Source organism: Myotis yumanensis, unplaced genomic scaffold, assembly GCF_028538775.1.
Source record: "Myotis yumanensis isolate MYYU_CA2020_CCGP unplaced genomic scaffold, mMyoYum1.0.hap1 SCAF_9, whole genome shotgun sequence".
In the NCBI taxonomy this organism is placed as follows: domain Eukaryota; kingdom Metazoa; phylum Chordata; class Mammalia; order Chiroptera; family Vespertilionidae; genus Myotis; species Myotis yumanensis.
This window is the reverse complement of record NW_027223760.1, coordinates 31,162,691-31,187,193: the sequence shown is the minus strand read 5'-3', so window position 1 is coordinate 31,187,193 and position 24,503 is coordinate 31,162,691. Positions and strand designations below refer to the sequence as shown.

The 24,503-nt window shown below is 43.3% G+C and overlaps 1 protein-coding gene and 1 non-coding gene across 2 annotated transcripts in view; one reads left to right on the top strand and one right to left on the bottom strand.

Moving 5' to 3' along the window:
* The window catches only part of ZC3HAV1 (zinc finger CCCH-type containing, antiviral 1), a 55,073-nt gene that overhangs the window by 23,537 nt on the left and 7,033 nt on the right, over positions 1-24,503 (top strand). Inside the window, exons 4-9 of the mRNA XM_070423999.1 lie at positions 4,436-5,518; positions 6,194-6,280; positions 7,828-7,951; positions 9,726-9,900; positions 12,777-12,897; positions 17,091-17,193. Of these exons, the coding sequence (XP_070280100.1) occupies positions 4,436-5,518; positions 6,194-6,280; positions 7,828-7,951; positions 9,726-9,900; positions 12,777-12,897; positions 17,091-17,193 (1,693 nt within the window). The remainder of the gene's footprint in view (positions 1-4,435; positions 5,519-6,193; positions 6,281-7,827; positions 7,952-9,725; positions 9,901-12,776; positions 12,898-17,090; positions 17,194-24,503) is intronic.
* On the bottom strand, positions 14,340-14,445 carry LOC139017078 (U6 spliceosomal RNA). Its single transcript, XR_011472764.1, has one exon. It is a non-coding gene; the product is annotated as a U6 spliceosomal RNA (small nuclear RNA).

Sequence of the window (24,503 nt, the reverse complement as noted above, 5' to 3'; positions counted from 1 at the left end):
GCCATTCTCTTACATAAACCACAATACAATTACCATAGGAAATTTAGCATTAATACATGCAATTTATTTTATTGTTCTCAGTACTGTTTCTTTAAAAATGTGTTTATTTTTTAAGTTGCGGTAAAGTAGAAGATACAATTGACTGTTTTAACCATTTTAAGACAGTGCAGTAGCATTAAGTACATTCATTCACATTGTGTGCAAGAATCACCATGATCCATCTCCAAAACTTTTTAAAAATATATATATATTTTGATTTTTTTACAGAGAGGAAGGGAGAGGGATAGAGAGTTAGAAATATCGATGAGAGAGAAACATCAATCAGCTGCCTCCTACACACCCCCTCCTCGGGATGTGCTCACAACCAAGGTACATGCCCTTGACTGGAGTCGAACCTGGGACCCTTCAGTCGGCAGGCTGACGCTCTATCCACTGAGCCAAACCAGTTAGGGCTCCAAAACTTTTTCATCTTCCCAAACAAATTCTGTGCCCATTAAGCAATAACCTTATTTCCCCCACCCTTGGGAACCATTTTCCTTTCTGCCTCTATGAAATTGATTACTCCAGGAATATCATAGAAATGGAATCATACAGTATTTGTCTTTTTGTGACTGTCTTATTTCACTTAGCATAATGTCTTCAAGGTTCATCCAATCCATGTCAGAATTTCCTTCTTTAAAAAAGTTATGGCCCTGGCCGGTTTGGCTCAGTGGATAGAGCGTCGGCCTGCGGACTCAGGGGTCCCGGGTTCGATTCCAGTCAAGGGCATGTGCCTTGGTTGCGGGCATATCCCCAGTGGGGGGTGTTCGGGAGGCAGCTGATCGATGTTTCTCTCTCATGGATGTTTCTGACTCTCTATCCTTCTTCCTTCCTCTCTGTAAAAAATCAGTAAAATATATATTTTTTAAAAGTTATAAATATATTATGCTTTGGTGGGTGTGCTCAGTGGTTAGAGCATTTGTCCATGTACTGAAGAATATTGGGTTTAGTTCCCGTCATTGGCATGTACCTGGGTTGCAGGCTTGATCCCCAGCTCTGGCCGGGGCACATGCATGAGGAAACCAATCGATGTGTCTTTCTTGCATTGATGTTTCTCTCTCTCTCTCTCTGTCATTCCTCTCTCCCTTCCACTCTCTCTAAAAATAAACGGGAAAAATATCCTAGGGTGCAGATGAACAACAACAATAATTGTGTAAAAATGCACTTAATATAAAATTTACCGTCTTGATCCTTTCTAAGTGCTCAGTGGCGTTAAGTACATTCACATTGTTGTGCAACCAGTCTCCAGACCTCTTTTCATCTTCCCAAACCAAACTCTTAGAATCACTTTCCATTTCCTCCTCCACTCAGTTCCTGTTAACCACCATCTGGTTTCTGTTCCTTTGAATTTGACTCCTACGAGTGGAATCACACAGTATCTGTCTTTTTGTGACCGCCTTATTTCACTTTGCATAAGGTCCTCCAAGTTCCTTTAGGCTGTGGCCTGTGTGAGAACGTCCTTCCTTTTTAAAGCTGAATAATATTCTGTTGTATGTATGCCCCACATGTTTATCCACTCATCATAGATGTTTGGGTTGCTTCTGCCTTTTGGCTCCTGGGAATGTGGTAATGCTGTTTTGAACACGGGTATACAGATATCTCGTTGAGACGCTGCTGTCAATGCTTTTGTGTATGTACTCAGAAGTGGGATTGCTGGATTACATGGTAACTCTGTTTAATTTTTTTGAGGAACTTCCAGACCATTTTCCTCGGTAACTGCACGATTTTACATCCCACCAGCAATGCACAAGGGTTCTAATATCTCCATCTCCTTGCCAGCACTTGTAATTTTCTGTTTTTTGTTTTTTTTTTTAATATTAGTCATCCTAATGGGTGTAAAGTGAGCGGTACTATTTCTTAAGCATTTTTATATTGTTTAATGGTAGGAACACTTGCCAATTTTTAATGTCTTGATGAGGTGGATGTTGAAGAGGCGAATTTTGTGAAGCAAACAGAATACATAATTCTAAGATTCTTTTTTTGTTGTTGTTATTGATTAAAGTATTACATATGTCTCCTTTTTCTCCCATTGGCCTCTCCCTGGCAACTCCTCCCACCCCCCACTCCCCCCCATAATTCTAAGATTCTATGAGAGGTAATAAACAATTAAACTTCCTTATATTTGAGAAATGCTTTATAGTTTACAAGGAAAGGACTTGCTCCTCACAGCAAAATAGCGAAGAAAGGCAGGAGTGTTGTTAGCCTCACTTAATGGAGGAGGAAACTGGGTCTTGGAAATGTTAAGTGACTTTTATTGCAAGCAGTCTTAAGTCAGTTTTAGGAGAGTGAAGGGCAATGCTATGAATAAATAAAAGAAATGTTTTCAAGGCCTCACACCACTGGACAGTGGCAGAACTCGTGTTCTGATCCTACATCTGATGTCTTCTCTCCCGCACCATGGTGCTCTCTCAACGGGGGAACATCTAGAGGGCTGGTTTTTGGCGTTGTTTTCCAATGTGAATTTATTTATTTACTTTTTCTTTTTTTAAAAAAAATGTTTTTATTCATTTTAGTGAGAGAGGAAGGGAGAAGGGGAAAGGGGGGGAGAGAGAGAGAGAGAGAGAGAGAGAGAGAGAGAAACATTGATGAGAGAGAAACATCAATCTGCTGCTTTCTGCATGTTCCCTACTGGGAATGAGCCCTCAACCCAGGCATGTGCCTTGACTGGGAATTGAATCTGACCTCTCGGTGCATGGGATGGCGCTCAACCAACTGAGCCACACCGGCCTGGGTTATTTATTTAAAAAATATTATTTTGTATTAGTTTCTAGTGTACAGCATCTGGTTAGACAATCATATCCTTTATATATTCCCCCCTATTTCTAGTACCTACCTGGCATCATACATAGTTATTAAAACACTAGAGGCCCGGTGCACGAAAATTCATGCACTGGTGGTGGGGGGGGGCGGGTCCCTCAGCCCCACCTGTCCCCTCTCACAGTCCAGGAGCCCTCAGGGGATGTCCTACTGATGGCTTAGGCCTGCTTCCCTCTGCAGGAGGCTACCAGGCTGATCAGGGGAAGGCACTGCCCCCATCACTCCACTCCTGCTGCCACTGTCGGCCCTCTCGACCCTCACAGCCACTGCGGCTTTGTCCAGAAGGATGTCTGGTCTATCCAGTCTAATTAGCATATTACCCTTTTATTAGTATAGATTATTGACTGTATTCCCTATGCTGTACTTTACATCCCTTTGACTATTTTGTACCTACCAATCTGTACTTCTCAGTCCCTTCACCTTTTTACCCAGTCCTCTAACCCCCTGCCCTCTGGCAATCACCAGTGTGTTCTCTGTGTCTATGCCAATATGAATTTACTGTATGCGAGAGAGATCTTTATTATCACTTCCAGTTAATCTACTTAAGTAACTACTTTGTTGACAGGAGGAGGATGTTTGCTTTTACTATGTTCCTGCTGCCCTCTGGTTTGGAAGAGAAAAAACCTTCCGTACACAGAATAGCACAACTCACACACATAAACACTCATGCACACTGCACACACCACACATGCATACCACATGCACACACTTCACATACACTCACAAAAACATGTGTGTCATAGACTTCCTCCTATCTGCTTCCCAGGGATGTGGCTCAAGGTTGTAGAGACACCAATTCTTTTTGATATTGCTTGCTTAAGTGTGGGTATTGGGTGGGGTGGGAGGGAGCAAGTTGAAGAACTTCGGGAAACTTTCTAGTTTAAGTGAATTTAGACCTTTACACTGTCATTTCATTTTTTTGGTTTAAGTTTTATGAATTCTTAACTTGTTAGGTACATCCACATCACAATATGAGCAAAATCTAGATGATTTTTGGAAAATCCTGCCTAATTTGCACTAATCTGCCTCTCCATTCATCCTATCAGTGGTGGATAGCCCCACCTAAGCTTTTGGGGGCTTGGGAGCTACATCTGAGTCCCAGGAGTGAAGCTAACAGCCTGACCCTTCTCGTTGGCGGCCTGGTGTTTTCTGCTGTGTATGGAATGGCAGGATGCCTTCATCACCATGAATGCCCTTCTCAGTATTTTTACACACCACATTAGAATAAGTAATTTGATAGAACATGGATAGCAAACCTGGAAAGGCTGAGAGGAATTGTAGTCAGAACTCCGTAATGTTTCCCAGTTGATAAGGCTCAATTGTTGAATGTCGAACATGAGCCATAAGGTGATTGGTTCCATTCCCGGTCAGGGCACATGCCCAGATTTCGGACTCAATCCCCAGTGGGGGCGTGCAGGAGGCAGCTGATCAATGTCTCTCTCATTGATATTTCTCTCTCTCTATCCCTCTCTCCCCCTCTCTCTAAAATCAATAGAAACATATATATATATATATATATATATTTAAAAAGAACTCAATCATTTTAACGCTACTTTTCATTGTTTTTGTCTTTTCCTAGGTCCTTCACGTAACCGGGACCCAGCAGCTAGAGGTAGAAGCAAGAGTAGAGATCGGTTCTTTCTGGCCAGTCAGGAGTTCCTTCCATCTGCCCCAGCTTCAACTGAGACACCCAGCACGCCCAGTGCAGATCAGATCGGCCGCAGGTCTCCCCGGGATGATGTGCCTGTAGAGGATCTCACCTGCAAGTTCAAGCATTTGGGAAGTCAAGATGGCCCTCAGCCTTCTTCAGCTTCACTCGAGGCCACCAATCTGGGAGGAAGCAGGCCAGTGGGAGGAACCCAGAGGTTTTCAGAGAATGGCAGTCTAGATGACCTCTTCTATGACAGCACAGCCAGCAGTCACCTCACTTCTGATTTGACACCCACTTTCAACCAGAAGGTGCCCACATCCTGGCCGAATGACCAAGGCACCAGTAGAGAGAATTTGTTTTCTCCGAGTCAGGCTGCCTCATATTCTCCTCTTGGTTCTCTGCAAACACCTGACACCGTGACCACCAGAAAAGGTGTGGGCATGCTGTCCCCGGGCCACATGAATATTGAGGGCAGAAGTGGGAATCCAGAAGCCCAGCATTTCCCACTTTTTAATAATAATTTGGATGGGATGGCCACAGATACCACGTCCACGAGATCTTTAAATTACAAAACCGCAACCAGTAGGCAGAGAGAAAATTCATTACCTAGGAATCAGGAAATCAGAACCACTCACCCTACTCTTGACCCCATCATTGTAGATGATGGTAAACACAGAGAGAAGGTGTTTTTCCACAACACAACAAATGGCTCGACCAAAGTTACATTTGAATCTACTGATGCCACTGATTTTGACTTAACATCGGCAGTCAGAGCCAAGGTAGATAAAGATGTGTTAGGCTCTGCAAGTCAGTATCTGAGACCCCAGATCCTGCGCACACTGGGGGAGACCACCGCCCACACAGTGGTGAGCACTGTGCCCAAAGGACCACCTTTGACACCTTCCTCAAACAATGGAGCTACAGCCCCTGCGGCCCATGTTCGGAACTCTGCTCAAATGCCTGTCACCTCTGCCAGCGAGCTTGCCAGGAGGACACCCGGCTATGCGTTGAGTAAGTCACTGAAGGACAAAAGGGGCCCCATGTCGTGTCTGCAGCAGAGCCCCTGTGACTGGCAGTTTCACTTAGGATGTTCCCCAGCAGCTATTAAAGGGCATCGAATTTTAGAGGGTTTGAGCTAAGGGGTGGTACTGGTAAGGAGACTGACTTAGAAGGTGGAAGGACCTACCAGTAGAAGAGTATGGAATAAACTGCTAAATATATTGAGAACAGGAATGGTTTGACCATGGTTTAAGAAGTCAACATCACTGGCATGTGACCCTAATATTCACGTTGGTTTTTATGGAGGGCTTGTTATGAGCAACACATCAATCAGGAATTTTCTTTTTTTTTTTTAAATATATTTTATTGATTTTTTACAGAGAGGAAGGGAGAGAGATAGAGAGTTAGAAACATCGATGAGAGAGAAACATCGATCAGCTGCCTCCTGCACATCTCCTACTGGGGATGTGCCGGCAACCCAGGTACATGCCCTTGACCGGAATCGAACCTGGGACCTTTTAGTCCGCAGGCAGACGCTCTATCCACTGAGCCAAACCGGTTTCGGCAATCAGGAATTTTCTTGACCATGGCCCAGTGTTGGATATTCTCTCCCACTGTGAGATCAGGTGTCTTGATTTTTGGTTTAAAATTAAGATCAGCATACATGCCTCCTCTTCTGTTTTACAGATTCTGTATCTGACGTCACAAATGCCATGGATGATCCTGGTTCAAAGGAAATTTGTCTTGACCATCTGAATAAGAGTTGTCAATATGGTGAGTAACTTAAGGTCTTTCTCAAAGTATAAACTATTAATAGTGGTATGGCTAACATTTACTAAGCATTTACTATGTGTGAGGCATAATGCTAAGGACATTACATGCATCTTCTTTAAACTTTACACCAACCCTAGAAATAGGTTCTCTTGCTAACCCATTTTACAGATGGGGAACCTGGAGGCATGCAGATGTTACGACTTTATATGTACACGTAGCCAGGTTGGATTTTGACCCTAAACTGCCCAGCCTGCCTGTGTTCTTCACCAATGCATGCTATTATACTTCCTTCTTTTGCAATTCAGTTTTAGGTGAAATATTATGCTCATTCAGGGGCCTATCTTTTCATGTACTAAAAACAAGCAAACAAACAACAAATTCAAAAAACAAAGGAATCCTAGCAGACACCCTTTTCAAAGTTCATTTCCTGTCATTATTTAGCACTAGAGGCCCGGTGCACAAAATTCGTGCATGGGTAGGGTCCCTAGGCCTGGCCGGCTATCAGGGCCGATTGGGGCCTTCTGGCTGCTGGCTGGGGCCTTCCTTTGTTCCACACTGCCCCGTGGTGGTCAGCGCATGTCATAGTGAGCAATTGAACTCCCGAGGGGACACTTTGCATATTAGTCTTTTATATGTACAGTGGGGCCTTGACTTACGAGTTTAATTTGTTCTGAGACCGAGCTCGTTAAAGAGCTCGTTAACCCAAATTACTCTATCAACTCAATGCAAAAAATCGGCAGAGAGACAGCTGGTATCTCAAAAAACTCATTAGTCGGGACACTCGTAAGTCAAGGTCCCACTGTATATTTATTGTCTCTCTTGTGGCCATGCATACTAAAGACACCTGTGCTCCACAGGCCCAGTCATCTGTTGGTCATTCCAGCTGAAGAGCCACACCTGGTCACTGTTCCCTCCCACCAGGCTTCCTATAGAAATTATTCCCATGGGACTGTGCTTGGGATGAATTCCTGTCCTCTCACTTTTATATCTTTTCTCCCCTTCCTTCCTCTGTCCCAGGCTTGGACATCATGTCTGATTTCGTCTTCTTGGTCACTTGTTTTTTTGCCTTTGAAGAGGAGGATTCTGCCCTGTGCTCTCTAATTCAAAAGTCTTTAACTTAAAATTTTCTTTTTCATTGTCATAAAATACATATAACATAGATTTAAAATATATATATATATATATATATATATATATATATATATATTTATATATATTTATTTATTTCAGAAAGGAAGGGAGAGGGAGAGATACAAAGGGTAACTGTACATTTAGAATGACCTCAGATCTTCATGTGGGTAAAGGGACTTTTTGGGGAGTGGAGAATTGTTGTTTTCTGATGAGTCTCTGTGGGTGATAAAGGAACCTGGAAATACGGTTATGGGGCAGTGCAGGCAGCAGCCAGCATGAGCAAAGGTGGAGACAGACAGCATGTGCCTGCATGCGGTCCTGGCTGCATGGGAAAGGCAGGACTCGATGGGAACGACGGCAGTGGCCTTAGTTGAATTGGTTACAGTCCCACTGAGCCCTCCTCTCTGTCTTTGTAGAAGGCTGCAGCAAGGTTCACTTCCACCTGCCCTACCGGTGGCAGGTGATGAATGCAAACGCCTGGGTGGACCTCCAGCCCATGGAGAGTATTGAGAAGGCCTATTGTGACCCCCAAATCTGCATGTAAGTTGGTGGCTGGACTCTGGCTTGTGAGATTCACAGTATCATCAAAGGAAAGCATAGTGTTCGGCTTATGGGAAGAAGACACAATTTTCCTTCAGAATCCCATTCAAGTTTTAGATAAAAACAGCAAACGCCTACTGAGTTAAGGAAATAAAAAAAAAAAAAAAAGAGTGGATTTGAAGTCACGCAGAGCCTGGATAATGCTAGGGATCCTGAGAATATTTGCTGACTCACGCAAAGTACACAGTGACACGATTATTAGTTTAGTTAATATTTGTCATTGTGTCGTGCAAATAAACACCATGCAGAGGTCGGTTTATATTTCTACCAGATTATGAAAGAACGATTAAAAGTACTAAATGATTACCTCAAAAGAGCCTTTGGCTTAATTTCACAGTTTTAGAATATGGTTTGAGCAATTTCATATAGTTCCAGTGCAGAATTTTGTTGTAACTTTTAGCATTTTGTAGCTTCCTTTTTGTTTGCTGTTTTCTTTCTCCTAGACCCTGATATCTCTGATTCTGTCAGGGCTGAAATAGGTGATACCACATATGACAATATTTATAAGATGCATTCCTAGTTTAATAAGGAAATTCCTTGGGGGGAAAAACAAATCTCACACATTTCATCATCTGCAAGTTTAGTGAATTTTTGGTGGAGATTCTGCTGCTGCATTTGGCCACTAGAGGGTGGCATCAGCTATTTTCTTGTTTGTAGGTGAATTTCGCCCCCTCCCCAGATAAATTTGAAGTAGGGTTTCTTAACCTTAGCACTATTTACTTTTGGGCCAGAAAATACTACTACTACTACTACTAATAATAATAATAATATAATAACTTTTTGGAGGGGGTTGGTGTAGCAGCATTGCTGGCCTTTAACCACTAGGTGTCAGTTGTGATAACCAAAGTGTCTATAGACTTTGCAAATTCCCCCTGGGGACAAAATCATTCCTGGTTGACAACCACTGATCAAGGAGGTGCTTCTTGGAGCAATAGTTCTCAAGCCTTTTAGTCTCAGGACCCACCTCTTTACAGTCTTAAAATGTATAGAGGATCCCAAAGAGCTTCTGATTTTATGTATTATAGCTCTCCACATTTATCATAGTAAAAATCAAAACTGAGACAAATTATTGATTCATTTAAAAGTAAATTCATTACATGTTAATATGAATAACATTTAACTACATTTATATAATTATACAGTATTGTGCACATAATTATAGCTGTAGATATGTATAACTAAAAATAACCATTTTCCAAAACAAAAATTCATTGAGAAGAATGACATTGTTTTATATTTTTGGAAATCTATTTTGAAATCACACATGATGTGGCCTCTTGAAAACTCTACTGTGCACCTGTGAGTGTACGTAAGTGAAAAAGGCACATAATGTCTTAATATTATGAAAATATTATTACCTATGAAAAGGTCTTTTGATAAACAATTGAAAAAACTGACCTACTGTGAGTTTCTAACTCACTTTCTAACCCTGAGCCAGTTTTTTTGTGTGGGCACCGTCTTACTTGGGATAGTTTTTGAGGAAAGAATGCATTTTGTGATACCATTGAATATGTGGGGCAGGCAAGTGACATTACCTCTCTGTGTTTTAGCAGTTTCTTTTATGTGGTAAGACCGGCAGGTGTATCAAGAACATCTGAAGATCCCTTTTAGCTCTAAAATATCAGTTCTGTGCTTGTGTTAGGGAAGACCGGATTGTAGAAAACAGAGGTCAATGAAGCATTTTGATTAACTTTAAACTTTTCCCCCTCGTCAGCATTCCTTTCGGAAATTTAAAAATCAATTTCCAGAAAATGACTTGTGGTTCTGATCCCATCCGACGTCTCTCCACACCTTCGTCCGTCACACTGCCGGATAATTCTGTCTTCACCACAAAATGGATTTGGTATTGGAAGAGTGGAAGTCACAGATGGATTCCGTATGGGGAGAAGGTGAGTTCCGTTCCTCCCCTGGAGGCGCATGTTTAAACTTGCCAACTCCAGGAGAAAACCATGACTAACATGTTTGACGCCACCATGGTCACGGATGGAGAGTGGGTGTGGTGGAGGAAGTGGTGCTTTTCACAGTATGCACAACTGTATTGGCATTGTTTTCGCAGGCATGTACTGTGATTGCAATTATAAACAAAGACATATATTATTTTTAAGAAATCGCTTGAGATGTGAGTCTGCTGCATGCCCCCCTACCCTCACTGTCAAGGTCTGGGGTGGAACCTTGAGATAGCTTTCTATCTATTAGTGCATAACTGTACAGATCATGGCTTCCCGCCAGAAAACAGGGAGAGCGGAGGATCAGCAGGCTGACACAGGGGGTCACTAGGGTTCCCTGTCTGAATGCAGGGGAACTTGAGGCGTGCCCACGTAGGGACATGCCAATTGGGGTAGACATTTAGAGAAGCAGAGCTTCTCTCTAGTGTCCCTTCCTCTTTTTGATTCACAGGATTAAAAAGAGAGAAAGAGAGCCCGGCTGACGTAGCTCAGTGGTTGAGCATCGATCTATGAACCAGGAGGTCATGGTTCGATTCCCAGTCAGGGCACATGCCCGGGTTGCGGGTTCAATCCCCAGCGTGGGGCGTGCCGAAGACAGCTGATTGATGGTTTTCTCTGATCATTGATGTTTCTATCTCTCTCTCCCTCTCCTTTCCTCTCCGAAATCAATAAAAGTATGTTTTTAAAACAAGAGAGAAAGAGAGAGAGGGAGCACACTGATGCAGCCAATGAAAGCAGAGTGATGAGAAAGAGATTAAAAAAAAAAAAAAAGCAAGAGATGAAGTTAAAGCCAAAGACAGAACGGGCACAGGGAACACCAGCGTAAGGTTCGACATAGTTAGAGGTTGATGAGCCGTGAATCTGGTCTGGCTGCCAAAGCAAACAAAGAGGCAGGCTGTCACAGGACCCCTGTGTCTCCCTGGGAAGAACACACCAGTTCCTCAGGAGCAGCACCACTTTTTTCTGTTAATGGGGCCTGAGAAAAACATCTGCCACGGACCGTGGGTGCTGTGGTGAGAGGTTCTCCACAAGTCACCCGTAGCCCGTGGTTTCCCAGCTGTCCTGGTCTCCGTACAGGTTATCAAACAACCTTTCCGGGAACCCCAGCGAGCACACGGAGTAACCGAACTTCCCTGGGGAAGAGGATAGGGGCTCAGAGCTTGGGGTCTTGACCCCTTTGTCGCCTCTCTGCTGCGCTGGCCTCTGGAGCACCTTGGGGTGAACTCTCCCATGATGTTGGGCTTTGTTCAGGTTCTAATGATCAAGCCAAGGATGATGTCAACATGCAGCTTCTTTTTTTTTAAATATATTTTTATTGATTTCAGAGAGGAAGGGAGGGAGAGAGAGAGAGAAACATCAATGAGAGAGAATCATTGATCGGCTGCCTCCTGCACGCCCCTACTGGGGATCAAGCCCGCAACTCGGGGATGTGCTCTTAATCAGAATCGAACCTGGGACCCTTCAGTCCTCAGGTCGACGCTATCCACTGAGCCAAACCAGCCAGGGCAAAGTGCAGTTTCTTAAAAGTGGTTCTGTGAGGTGCCCGTGGAAATAGAAATGACGAAGTCAAGTTAATTAGCTTTGGTTAAAATAAACTATAGGTCTCAATGGTTCTTATGCCAAATAATTGAAATTTTCAGTAAGCTAAGGGAAAAGCGTTGGGGAATATTTGCATTTTACTGACATCAGGGTTCCAGAGATTAAAGGTGGGAAGAGTGGGTGATCTCAGTGAGAACTTGAAAGAGACAGTAAGCATTAAAAAGGACAAAAACCACAAGAAAGAACCAGTCAGAAGTGACGAGTACAATATCTGCTAACAGGGTCTTACATCCAGTCTGCCGTGGGCTGCCACCCCTGCCAGAGATGGGGACAGGGCAACGGGGGCCACCCCTGCCCCCGTGCTAGAGTCGACATACTTCTCTTTACCCACCATTCTGAATTCAGACCCTTCATAAATGTCTTGAGGCCTGAGAGTATGTCTTGATATTTCAGGGGTACTTCTAGTCCCTTTCATATAGTCCCTGTCAGTGGCAAAGTCAAGTGCTTTTCCAGTGTTGTGGACTGAGTAGAGACGTAGTCCATTGTATTTGCTTACTCTGGCTCGGTGCGGAGGAGGAGGGGCGGGTCATTTACATTTGGACAGCAGTGCACCCACTGGAGCTTTCCCTGCCTTCACCACAGCTCGCCCTGCTTTCTCGTGTGGTGGGCTAATAGAGCCACCGGGGTCTCCTTCGTGCTAGAGTGCTGGATTCTGTGATCAGGGCGGACACGATGTCCGTACGGTGGGTCTGAGTTGCTCGGTACACTTGGGTCATATTTTATGGAAGGTGTAAAAAGATTATTGCAGCCCTAGTGGTTTGGCTCAGTGGATAGGAGAGCATTGGCCTGCAGACTGGTGGGTCCCAGGTTCAATTCCAGTCAAGAGCACATGTCTGGGTTGCAGGCTCAATCCCCCTGTGTGGGGCATGCAAGAGACGGCCGATCAATGATTCTCTCTCATCACTGATGTTTCTATCTCTCTCTCCCTCTTCCTTCCTCTCTGAAATAAATAAAAATGTACTTTAAAAAATATTATTGTGAAGAGCTATATTTTTCCAGCATCCACCAAGTGTAGTTCCTACAGGGTAGACTGTTCCCTCCTGGTCCTGGGATGGAGGAAACTATAAAAGGGGAGCCTTTATGATCTGGTCTGGGAGGCAAGATAATCCCTCTTTAAATCCCAGGGCTAAAATAAAATTGCGTAAGATACAGTGGTAGAGATTATTTAAAAGCCTACCATTACTTAAAAGTCTTTACTTTTTTTTTTTTTTTTTAATTAGGGCGACAGTCGGCAAATTTCGAGCATCGATTCCTCATACCTGGAGTCTGTCTTCCTCTGCACTCCGAGGGGCATTGTGCCATTTCAGGCGGGTTCTGAGGACTTCGAGTTGAGTTTCCAAGGTAAGAGTCTGCATTTGGCAGTGGTGCCCATCGCTGGAATGGGCATGAGTGGACATGCAGGGGGCAGCCAAGAGGATGTGGGTTCAAGGTTCTTTTAGCAAGACCAGCAGTATGGGGTGTGGAAGCCAGTGGCCATCAGAAGACCCATGCTCTAGTCTTGGCTCTGACATACAGTAGCTGTGTAACCCCGGGAGCAGCCCCTGGCCTCTCTAGGCCTCAGTTCTCTCACCTGTCAAATGGGGGCATTGGGCTAAGTGGTTTCTGGGGGTTCCTTCCAGCTTCACCATTCTAAGTTTCAGATTCTGGGCATGCTGCTTCCCAGCTGAGGCATAATTTTCAGGTGCTGATGACGACAGTGGAGACCCTGGGCCTGTGGGTGCCTTCAGGGTAGTAGAACCTTGCTGATCCTCTCAGGCGTCATCCTCTAGGTCACTGTTCGGTTTCATCCATTACGTTTTCTAAAGATCTGCCTTTTGCTGTGTTTATCTCAGCCACCATGGTCAGCTTCTACCCTTCTGTCTGTGTGTTTAGTAAGAAATCAGGGCAGCACTGCCCTCCCTGTGAATGTGGGGGCCCTTAGCTGCACCCTTGGGACACTCCCTGCAGATGGTCACATTCTTTCAGGACCTGCCCTGCAGGTGCTCTGTAAGAGGTAAAGGAGACTTGCTCAAAATGCCCAGATGGTACCTGAGATTTGGACTCTGTACTCATTACTAGTGTAGCTTTGAAGGACCTATTATACCAACACTAGAGGCCCGGTGCACGAAATTCATGCACTGGGGGGTGGGGGAAACGGGGCGGAGGGTGGCATGCACAGTCCCTCAGCCCAGCCTGTGCCCTCTCGCAGACCGGGAGCCCTTGGGGGATGTCCGACTGAGGCCCACTCCCCGAGCGCTAAGGATGTCCAACTAAGCCATCAGTTAGACATCCTTAGCGCTGCTGCAGTGGCAGGAAAGACTCCCGCCACCGTCACTGAGCTCGCCAGCCGTGAGCCCGGCTTCTGGCTGAACGGTGCTCCTGCACTGAGCGTCTGCATCCTGGTGGTCAGTGCACGTCATAGCGACCAGTTGTCCGCAGTTTGGTCAATTTGCATATCAGCCTTTTATTATATAGGATTTTTGAAAAGCAACCTGGCAATACATATCAAGGAGTAGTAAAATGTGCTTGGCTTTTCATCTTCTCAGGAATATTTCTTTCTTTCTTTTTAAATATTCCTATTGATTTTTAGAGAGAGAGAGGAAGGGAGAGGGAGAGAGAGATAGACACATCAGTGATGAGAGAGAATCATTGATTGGCTGCCTCCTCCACGCCGCCCTCCCTTCCCCCCATGAGGATCGAGCCCACAACCCGGGCATGTGCCTTGACTGGGAATCGAACTGTGACCTCGTGATTCATGGGTCGATGCTCAACCACTGAGCCACACCGGCCGGGCTCTTTCTTTTTTTAATATAAGGCACTTCACGAATGTCTGTGTCATCCTTGCACAGGGCCATGCCAGTCTTTTCTGTATTGTTCCAGTTTTTGTATGTGTGCTGCTGAAGTGAGCACTCAGGAATTTTTCTAAGGAAATAATTCATTGGAAGAAAAACAAAAAGCTGTAGGCAAGAAGGTCTTTATTGCAGCCTTATCTAAAGAACTAAAACAGGACATGACTCAACAAATTGGGGCATTGCATTTTAGTGGAGTATTGGGTACTTGTTAAAATTCTGATTATGAAAACTGTAGTAAAAGCAAAAATTGAAATTGTTAAATGAAAAGGGCAGGGCCCCCAATTTCTGTTTCTGCACTTTTCTATTTGTATGCTGAAGAATCTAAACTGTAAAAGATTGCCCTGGCCGGTTTGGCTCAGTGGATGGAGCGTTGGCCTGCGGATTCAAGGGTCCCAGGTTTGATTCCAGTCAGGGGCATGTGCCTTGGTTGCGGGCACATCCCCGGTGGGGGGTGTGCAGGAGGCAGCTAGTCGATGTTTCTCTCTCATCGATGTTTCTGACTCTCTATCCCTCTCCCTTCCTCTCTGTAAAAAATCAATAAAATATATTTTAAAAAATGTAAAAGATTTTTATTTTTTATTTAATTTTTATTGTTTAAAGTATTACAAAGAGTAGTACAAAAATGGGAAAGATTTAAAAATGTAATGTGCATGCTAGTGCAGCAATGTATGTAATGGGACCAAGACTAGAAGGCAATAGAGATAAATAAAAATCTCTTCTGTTGGATGATGAAATGAAAAATGGCTTAAACATTTTTCCCCCTTGGTTGGTAGTCTACCATTTAGAGTTTGTCAAAGTTGGTGGAGAGAAGAAAACCAATGTTCCAGGTTCCTCCATCTGGAGCAATTTGGTCAGTATGTTTACTTGCAACAGAGAAAGCAGTTCAGAGCAATTTACAGGGTCCAGACTCCTTTTCTCTTATTTCTTATTCTTACATTCTCTCATTTGTTAATTGAATATTGGAGCGTCAGCTGCGTGCCAGGCACTGTTGTAGCCGTGGGCAAACCAGGCATTTTCAGAAAGTGCTCACAGCCACGGGGAAAGGAAGCAATGTGATGAAGCAGCAAGAGAATGGGGGAGTCTTGGGATGCGCCTGCTTTTATGGGAGGAGGAAACTTTGAAAGAGGGGGTGCAGCCCACCAGGAGAGGGAAGACTAGCACTTCAGCTGTAAGCTGTAGACAAGCCTGAGGTTTCAAAGAACAGCAAGAAGGTCTGTGAGAGACGAGAGCAGGCACAGAAACTTGGATATTTTATGAGCCGGAAATCAGGAGAAGATTGTGACGTGATCCGATTTGCCCTGTTTGCTCTTTTGTTGTTGTGTATCTTTGTTTCATCTTACATCAACTATACTGAGCCATAGTTGCTACAATGACATGCATGCATTTTGAGCGTGCCATTGGATGAATGTTGACAAGTGCATGCAACTTCTCTCCTCATCAAGATAGAGAGCGGCCTCAACAATCGAAGAGGTTTCCTCATGCCTTTTTCCCATGAGTCTTCCCCTGCCTCCAGCGGCTCTGCTTTCTGTCACTATCGATTTGTTCAATCTATTCTGGAACTTCCTATCAAGAGAATCTTTTAGTGTGTGCTGTGTCTACAGCTGGCTTCTTTCACTCACAGTGCTGTCTTTTAGATTTAGCCAGGTTGTTGCATGGATAGTAGTTCTTCCCTTTTCGTTGCTGAGTAATATTCCATGGTCAGGATCTATCATGGTGTGTTTATCCATTCACCTCTGGATGGGTATTTGGATGGCTACTGGGAACATTCAACTACAAGTCTTTGTGTAGATCCAGGATGTCATTTCTCTTGGGTAAATACCAAGGAGTGGGATTGCTGTATCATATAGGCAGTGCATGTTTATAAGAAAAGGAAATCATTGTAGCAATATATACAAGGATTTCCTCTTCAAGGCAATCACTCTGGTTAAAGCTTGGATCTAGGTCTACAGCATGCATGAATTGAAAACGGCATTTCATACTTCATGTAGGAAAAAAAAACCTTCAAAATACATAATTATGTCATGTAATCCTACATAATAAAGAGGTAATATGCAAATTAACCCGCACACCCTCACAAAGATGGCTGCCTATGACCAGGCCGGCACGGGGGTTAGTGAGGGACGACCAAACGACTGAACAGCAAGCTGCGTGGGTCAACCAGGCCGGTGGGGGTGCAGTTAGGGGCAACCAGGCTGGCAGGGGGGGTACTTGGGGGCAACCAGGCCAGCTCCTCTCTGACCGCCTGCTGCTTGGTGCACTGCTATATCCCACAAGGGGTCCCAAACTGCGAGAGGGCATAGGCTGGGCTAAGAGAACCCCCCTCCCCTCCTCCAGTGCACGAATTTCATGCACCAGGCCTCTAGTGATATATAATCATTAATGCCTGGTTTAGGGCAGCTCACATGGATGATGTCTTGTTATCTGGCTACCCTAGCTGTCTTCTTTACCACCAGAATTATTGCTAAGATTAGATTCATTGCTAAATGCTATTTACATCTTTGTTTTCTGGGTCTTATAAAAAGGGCAGTGAAGTTTACAAATTTTTATCATGAGCAATTTCCATCCAAAAGTCTTTTCTCTATTTATACATATACTGGTCAGACATGAATATTTGCTGTTTCACTAGCCTCTGAAAAATAACAATAAATCATTTTCTAGGACTAACCCTTAATTCTTGTTGGTTTTCTTTTTTTCTGTCTAAAGGGATGATGCAGACAAACATCATTTCCAAGACCCAAAAGGATGTCGCCAGAAGACCAACATTTGTGTCTGCCCGGGATGTGGCGCAGATGAAAAGTGGGCCAGAGTAAGTGTTCTGAGGCAGTGCTTGCTGGCAGGTGTTTGCGGCGGTCACACACTGATCCCATCGACCCACTCGAGTTTGGAGCCTGTTTTCTTCTCTTTTTAAGATACGTTTTTATTGATTTTTGAGAGAGGGGATGGGAGAGGGATAGAGAGATAGAAGCGACTGGGAATCAAACTGGTGACCTCTTGGTTCATGGATCGATGCTCAACCACTGAGCCACACCGGTTGGGCGGGAGCCTGTTGTCTTGATGTTCCTGCGTGCATTCCGTTGCAGCTCCCTTTTGCATTGCCTGTGAGTGAGGTGTTTTGAAGCAGCACAGTGTGATGGGAAGAATACTAGCGTAGGACATCTATCTCTAACTTATAGGGGACTTTGGGCAAATCTCTTCACTCCCCTGGGGCTCCGCTTCTGTAGTTGGGAATGGCTGGATTACTGGGGTGTGCCTAGAAAATGCTCAAAAGCGCTGAGTGTGGTTTTGCTGTGGGTTCTTGTGTGTATCCTTAGTTTTGTTGAGAGAATTTATAAAGGTGGGAGGCTGTGGAAGAAATGGAAAGAAAAAAGTGTTGAGGTAGCTGAGCAAGGGGATTTGGAGAAAGATAAAGTTGACAAAGGGGATTTTCAAAGGAAATTTTGCTGTGGGGGATTCAATGTAACTCTCTGTGTGCTCATGAAACTCAGTAAAATCTGCATTATCCATGAACATTTTTGGAGTTGGATTTTTTTTCCGGAGTGATGTGTGATTATGTAAAACAGATTTCAAGCCTGGCCGGTGTCCTCAGTGGTTGAGATTCCCGGTCAGGGCACATACCTGGGTTGCTGGCTCAATCCCCAGTAGGGGGTGTGTAGGAGGCTGCCAATTGGCAATTCTCTCTCATCACTGATATTTCTATCTCTCTCTCCCTCTCCCTTCCTCTCTGAAATCAATAAAAACATATTTAAAACAAGACAAAACAAACAAAAAGAAACATTTCAAGGCGGGTGCAAAATCAAAGTGTTCTCATTAGATTCTTTTGATGGTAGGAATTAAGATATTTTGTGAAAGGGAATTAGTTAAAGAATAAACATGGTGCAATAAGGAAAACATTTTACAAAAGTTCAAGGATGGGAAGAACTGAGCTATGTCAGGGCCTCAGGAGTGTAAGTCGGTTCCAGTTCTGCTTTAGAACCTGAGCAGCCTGGGCTCACAGGTCCTTGCCTGTACCTGTTCATGTGACCAGGTTAACAGCCCTGACTTTTTTTTAAAAGTTTTTTTTATTGATTTTTAGAGAGAGAGGGACAGTGAAAGAAACATCGATGTGAGAGCAGAACATCAATCAGCTGCCTCCTGCATTTCCCCTACCTGGGACTGAGCCCGCAACCCGGGCATGTGCCCTGACTGGGAATTGAACCTGTAGCCTTTTGGTGTATGGGATGAAGCCCAGCAAACTGAACCACATTGGATTTCCAGATGCTTTTCTCTGGCTAGTGCCAGACCATTTTAACCTCAGAATTTCAGTCTTCATATCCCTTTAGCTTTACTTTCTGCCACTACTGCCTAATTTTCTCTGAATTTCTTTTCTCTTTTCTTTTTTTGCTGAAATGACAAAATTTTAATTTTCAATTACAGTTTACACTTAATATTATTTTGTATTAGTTTCAGGTGTACAGCATAGTGGTTAGATAATCATATATTTTACAAAGTCTTCCCCTTGACATTTCCAATCCCCACCTGGCACCATACACAGTTATTACAATAGTGACTATAATTCCCTATGCTGTACTTTACATCCCTAGTGACTATTTTATAACTACCAATCTGTACTTCCTTTTTAAAAAAATATTTTCATTGATTTCAGAGAGGAAGGGAGAGGGAGAGAGAGATAGAAACATCAATGATGAGAGAGAATCATGGATCGGCTGCCTCCTGCACACTCCACACTGGGGATCGAGCCCGCAGCCCAGGCATGTACCCTGACCAGGAATCAAACCGTGACCTCATAGTTCATAGGTCAATGCTCAACCATTGAGCCACACTGGCCGGGCCAATCTGTACTTCTTTATCCCTTCACCTTTTTCATCCAGCCCCCCAACCCTCCTCTCTTCTGGCAACCATCCGTCTGCTCTCTGTGTCTACTATGAGTCTGTTTCAATTTTGTTCATTTATTTTGTTCTTTCGATTTCACATGTAAGTGAAATCATATGGTATTAGTCTTTCACTGACTGACTTATTTCAGTTAGCATAATACCCTCTAGGTCCATGCTGTTACAAATGGGAAGATTTTAATCTTTTTTATGGCTGAGTAATATATCTATCTAATGGTAGATATGTACCACAACTTTTTTTTTAAATATAGTTTATTGATTTTTTTTACAGAGAGGAAGGGAGAAGGAGAGGGATAGAGAGTTAGAAACATCAATGAGAGAGAATATCTAGTTCATGTTCTATTTTTCCCCATTGTCTCAAAAACAAGTTGATATATTCCAATTTGTATCAAAACATGGTATGAATGCCCTAGCTGGTTTGCCTCAGTGGATAGAGCATCAGCCCAAGGACTAAAGGGTCCCAGGTTGGATTCCAATGATTAGTGACATACCTAGATTGCAAGCTTAAGCCCCGGCCCTGGTCAGGGCAAGTGTGGGAGGCAACCAATTGATGTGTCTCTCTTATATCAATGTTTCTCTCTCTATCTCTCCCCCTCCTTTCCACTCTCTTAAAATCAATGGAAAAAATACCCTTGGATGAGGATTAATAAAACCAAACAAACAAAAAACAACAATAAAACAAACATCGTATGAATATGTCATTTTCTAGGTTTGTCTCTGAAGCGCATTTTAATCTATTACAGTATCTCCTCCTTGACCTTTCTGTTAAACCTCACCCGGGGATTGAACCTGCAACCTTTTTGGTATATAGGACAATGCTCCAACCAACTGAGCCACCTAGCCAAGGTCACTTTTTTTTTTTTTTAAGAAACCAGGTGAACTGTCCTTATTTGCAGACGACATGATATTATACATACAAAACCCTAGAGACTCCATCAAAAAACTACTAGACTTAATACATGAATTTGGCAATGTAGCAAAATACAAAATTAACCCCAAGAAATCCGAGGCATTTCTATACACCAATAGTGAACTTTCAGAAAGAGAGATTATAAAAACAATCCCATTTACCATCGCACCAAAAAAATTAAGATACCTAGGAATAAACTTAACTAAAGAGGTAAAAGACCTCTACTCAGAAAACTACAGGACGTTAAAAAAAGAGATAGAGGAAGACATAAACAGATGGAAGAACATACCATGTTCTTGGATTGGTAGAATCAACATCATTAAAATGTCCATACTACCCAAAGCAATCTATACATTCAACGCACTTCCCATTAAAATACCAATGGCCTTCTTCACAGATCTAGAACGAACTCTCCAAAAATTCATCTGGAATAAAAAAAGACCCAGAATAGCTGCAACGATCCTGAGAAAGAACAAAGTAGGTGGGATCTCAATGCCAGATATCAAGCTGTATTACAAAGCCACTGTTCTCAAAACTGCCTGGTACTGGCACAAGAACAGGCATATAGATCAGTGGAATAGAATAGAGAGTCCAGAAATTAGCCCGAACCAATATGCTCAATTAATTTTTGACAAAGGAGGCATGAACATACAATGGAGCCAAGATAGTCTCTTCAATAAATGGTGTTGGGAAAATTGGACAGACATATGCAAGAAAATGAAACTAGACCACCAACTTACACCATACACAAGAATAAACTCAAAATGGATAAAGGACTTAAATGTACGACAGGAAACCATAAAAATTCTAGAAGAATACAAAGGCAGCAAAATCTCAGACATATGCCAAAACAATTTCTTCACTGATACAGCTCCTAGGGCAGTTGAAACTAAAGAGAAACTGAACAAATGGGACTACATCAAAATAAAAAGCTTCTGCACAGCAAAAGAAACCATCAACAAAACAACAAGAAAACCCACCTCGTGGGAAAACATATTTGCCAACGTCATATCTGATAAGGGCTTAATCTCCAAAATTTATAGGGAACTCATACAACTTAACAAAAAGAAGATAAACAATCCAATCAAAAAATGGGCAAAGGATCTAAATAGACACCTTTCAAAAGAGGACATTCAGAAAGCCAAGAGACATATGAAAACATGCTCAAAGTCACTAATCATCCGAGAGATGCAAATCAAAACAACAATGAGGTACCATCTCACACCTGTCAGAATGGCCATCATCAACAAATCAACAAACGACAAGTGCTGGAGAGGATGTGGAGAAAAAGGAACACTTGTGCACTGCTGGTGGGAATGCAGACTGGTGCAGCCACTATGGAAGACAGTATGGAGTTTCCTCAAAAAATTGGAAATGGAACTCCCATTTGACCCTGTGATCCCACTTCTAGGAATATATCCCAAGAAACCAGAAACACCAATCAGAAAGGATATATGCACCCCTGTGTTCATAGCAGCACAATTCACCATAGCTAAGATCTGGAAACAGCCTAAGTGCCCATCAGTAGATGAATGGATTAGAAAACCGTGGTACATCTACACGATGGAATACTATGCTGCTGTAAAAAAGAAGGAACTCTTACCATTTGCAACAGCATGGATGGAGCTGGAGAGCATTATGCTAAGTGAAACAAGCCTGTCAATGAAAGAAAAATACCACATGATCTCACTCATTCATGGATAATAAAGACCATTACAAACTTTTGAACAATAATAGATACAGAGGCAGAGCTGCCTCAAACTGATTGTCAAACTGCAGTAGGAAGGCCAGGGAGGGTTGGGGGACAGGAGGGAGGGGAGTAAGAGATTAACCCGAAGGACTTGTATGCATCCATATAAGCATAACTAATGGACATAAGACACTGGGGGGTAAGGGAGGGCAGGGGTTTGTCAAGGGCGGGGAGGAAAAAAAGGACACTTATGTAATACCCTTTGTAATACTTTTAGCAAAAAATAAAAAAAAAATCAGTTTGAAAAAAAAAAAAAAAAGAAACCAGGTGATTTGTTCTATAGAATCTTCCAAATTCAAAATATAGCGAATTGTATCCTCATGGGGTTGCGTGTAATTTCTGTGAATTAATGGTTAGATTTAGAGGACTGATTAGATTCAGGTTCCCTTAAAAAATTTTTTTTCTTAGTTTTTTTTTAAAATTTATCTTTATTGATTTCAGAGAGGAAAGGAGAGGGAGAGAGAGATAGAAACATCAATGATGAGAGAGAATCATTGATTGGCTGCCTCCTGCATGTCCCCTAATGGGGATCAAGCCTGCAACCCAGGCACGTGCCCTTGACTGGAATCGAACCTGGGACCCTTCAGTCCGCAGGCTGACGCTGTATGCACTGAGCCAAACCAGCTAGGGCTTAGTTTTTTGGGGTTTTTTTTTTGCTTTTTTGTTTTTAATTGACTTCAGAGAGAGGAAGGGAGAGGAAGAGAGAGATAGAAACATTGATAAAAGAGAAACATCAATTGGCTGTCTCCTCCATGTCCCCTCCTGGGGATCAAGCTGGCAAACCAGGCATGTCTCCTGATCGGGAATTGAACTGGCGACCTCTGGTGCATGGGTCAACTTTTAATCACTGAGCCACACTGGCTAGGCCAGGTTCCCTTTTTGGTCAAGAATCGTATATAATAAAAGGTTAATATGCAAATTGTCCTTCGACCTGGAGTTCAACCAGGGGGCGGTGCCAGCCAATCGGACCCCACCCATGTGTGAATTCGTGCACCAGGCCTCGAGTACTATATAAGTGGTGCTCTCTACTTCTTGTCACTTTTTATGAAGAGGTCCCATAATGTCTGATTGCCCTATCTTTAGTGATGAAGATGGGAGTGTGGGTCATTTCAGTCTGGTCCCTCCATTGTAACATTCTTTATCTGATCTCCTACTCAACGGTTTTAGTAGCTATTGATGGTCTTTGTTTAGATCTACGTATTATTGCCTGAGGGGTTACAAAATGGTGTTTTCCTAATTCTCTCAGTTCTTCTGTAAGTAATAGCTGTGATTTGTCTATAAAGAAGACTTTTTCTCATGCATGGTTACCCTGACACAGTTCATAGGCAGCTGGATTTTTTCCCCTGTACCTTTAATATCCTTAAAAGTTTATCATTTGACAAAGAAGCTGAGGGACACATTTACTTACTGCTAACAAATTAGGACTTTAGAAAGTTGAGCAGAACTATAAAAAGAAGCCCTAGCCAGTTTGGCTCAGCGGTTAGGGCGTTGGCCTGACGACTGAAGGATCCCAAGTTTGATTCTGGTCGAGGGCACATGCCCAGGTTGCGGGCTCCATCCCCGGTTGGGGGCATGCAGGAGGCAGCCGATCGATGATTCTCTCTTATCATTGATGTTCTATCTCTCTCTCCCTCTCCCTTCCTCTTTGAAATCAATAAAAATATATTTTTAAAAAAAGAAGAAGAATCAATGTTGAGCCCCTGCCCTGTTCCCAGCGGGAGGGACATGAGTGTCCCTGGGCTGCTGCGGTCGGACGGGGTCCTGGTGGGGGGGCCGGGGAGCGGACGCCGGGTTTAAGTGACACTTCTCCAGATGGAGGGTTAATAGAGGACTTGCCTGTAGAAGACAAAGCTGTGGAGCCACTGGCAGAAGCATTGCTTTCTCACTACCTGCTGGATCTGCAGAGATCAAAACAAGCCCTCCAGGAACTCATGCAGAACCATGGGAACAAGAGGTTTCAAAATTTTAAGAATGTCATTCTGTGTTGGATATTAATGCTTTGTTCACTGAAGCCAAACACGTTCATGCCAAGTTGGTAAATATAAGGAAGGAAATGCTGGTGCTTCACAAAAAGACATCAAAGTTAAAAAAAAAAAAAGAGAGCACTAGACTGCAGCAGAAGAGGCAGAAAGAAGAGTTGGAAAGGGAACAGCAAGGAGAGGAGGAATTTGAAAGAGAAAAGCAGTTAACGGAAAAGGAGAGAAAAGTTGAATGTGTGTGTGTGTTCTTCCCTCCCCTGTCCCATGTGCTTTGCATTTAAGAAGACTTAAGAGCAGACTGAAGTTAAGGTAGTGCCTCATACCATCGTGTCCTGATTTGAAATCCTTCCAGGAGTGCTGTCTCTAATGTTCATTTTAGCCATTTGAGAAGCTGCTTCTCCCCCCGCCCTTCCCCTTAAGTAAAAGACAAAATGTCACTTGGTTGGATATTCATGCGTAATTTTTCAATTTCTGTTTTACTTCATTTTAAAATTCAGTATTTTGGCCTTGAATCACATATGAACTGGAAAATGGTTTGCTTGTTTTTTAATAGTCTAGACTTTATTATTTTTTTTATTTTTATTTTTT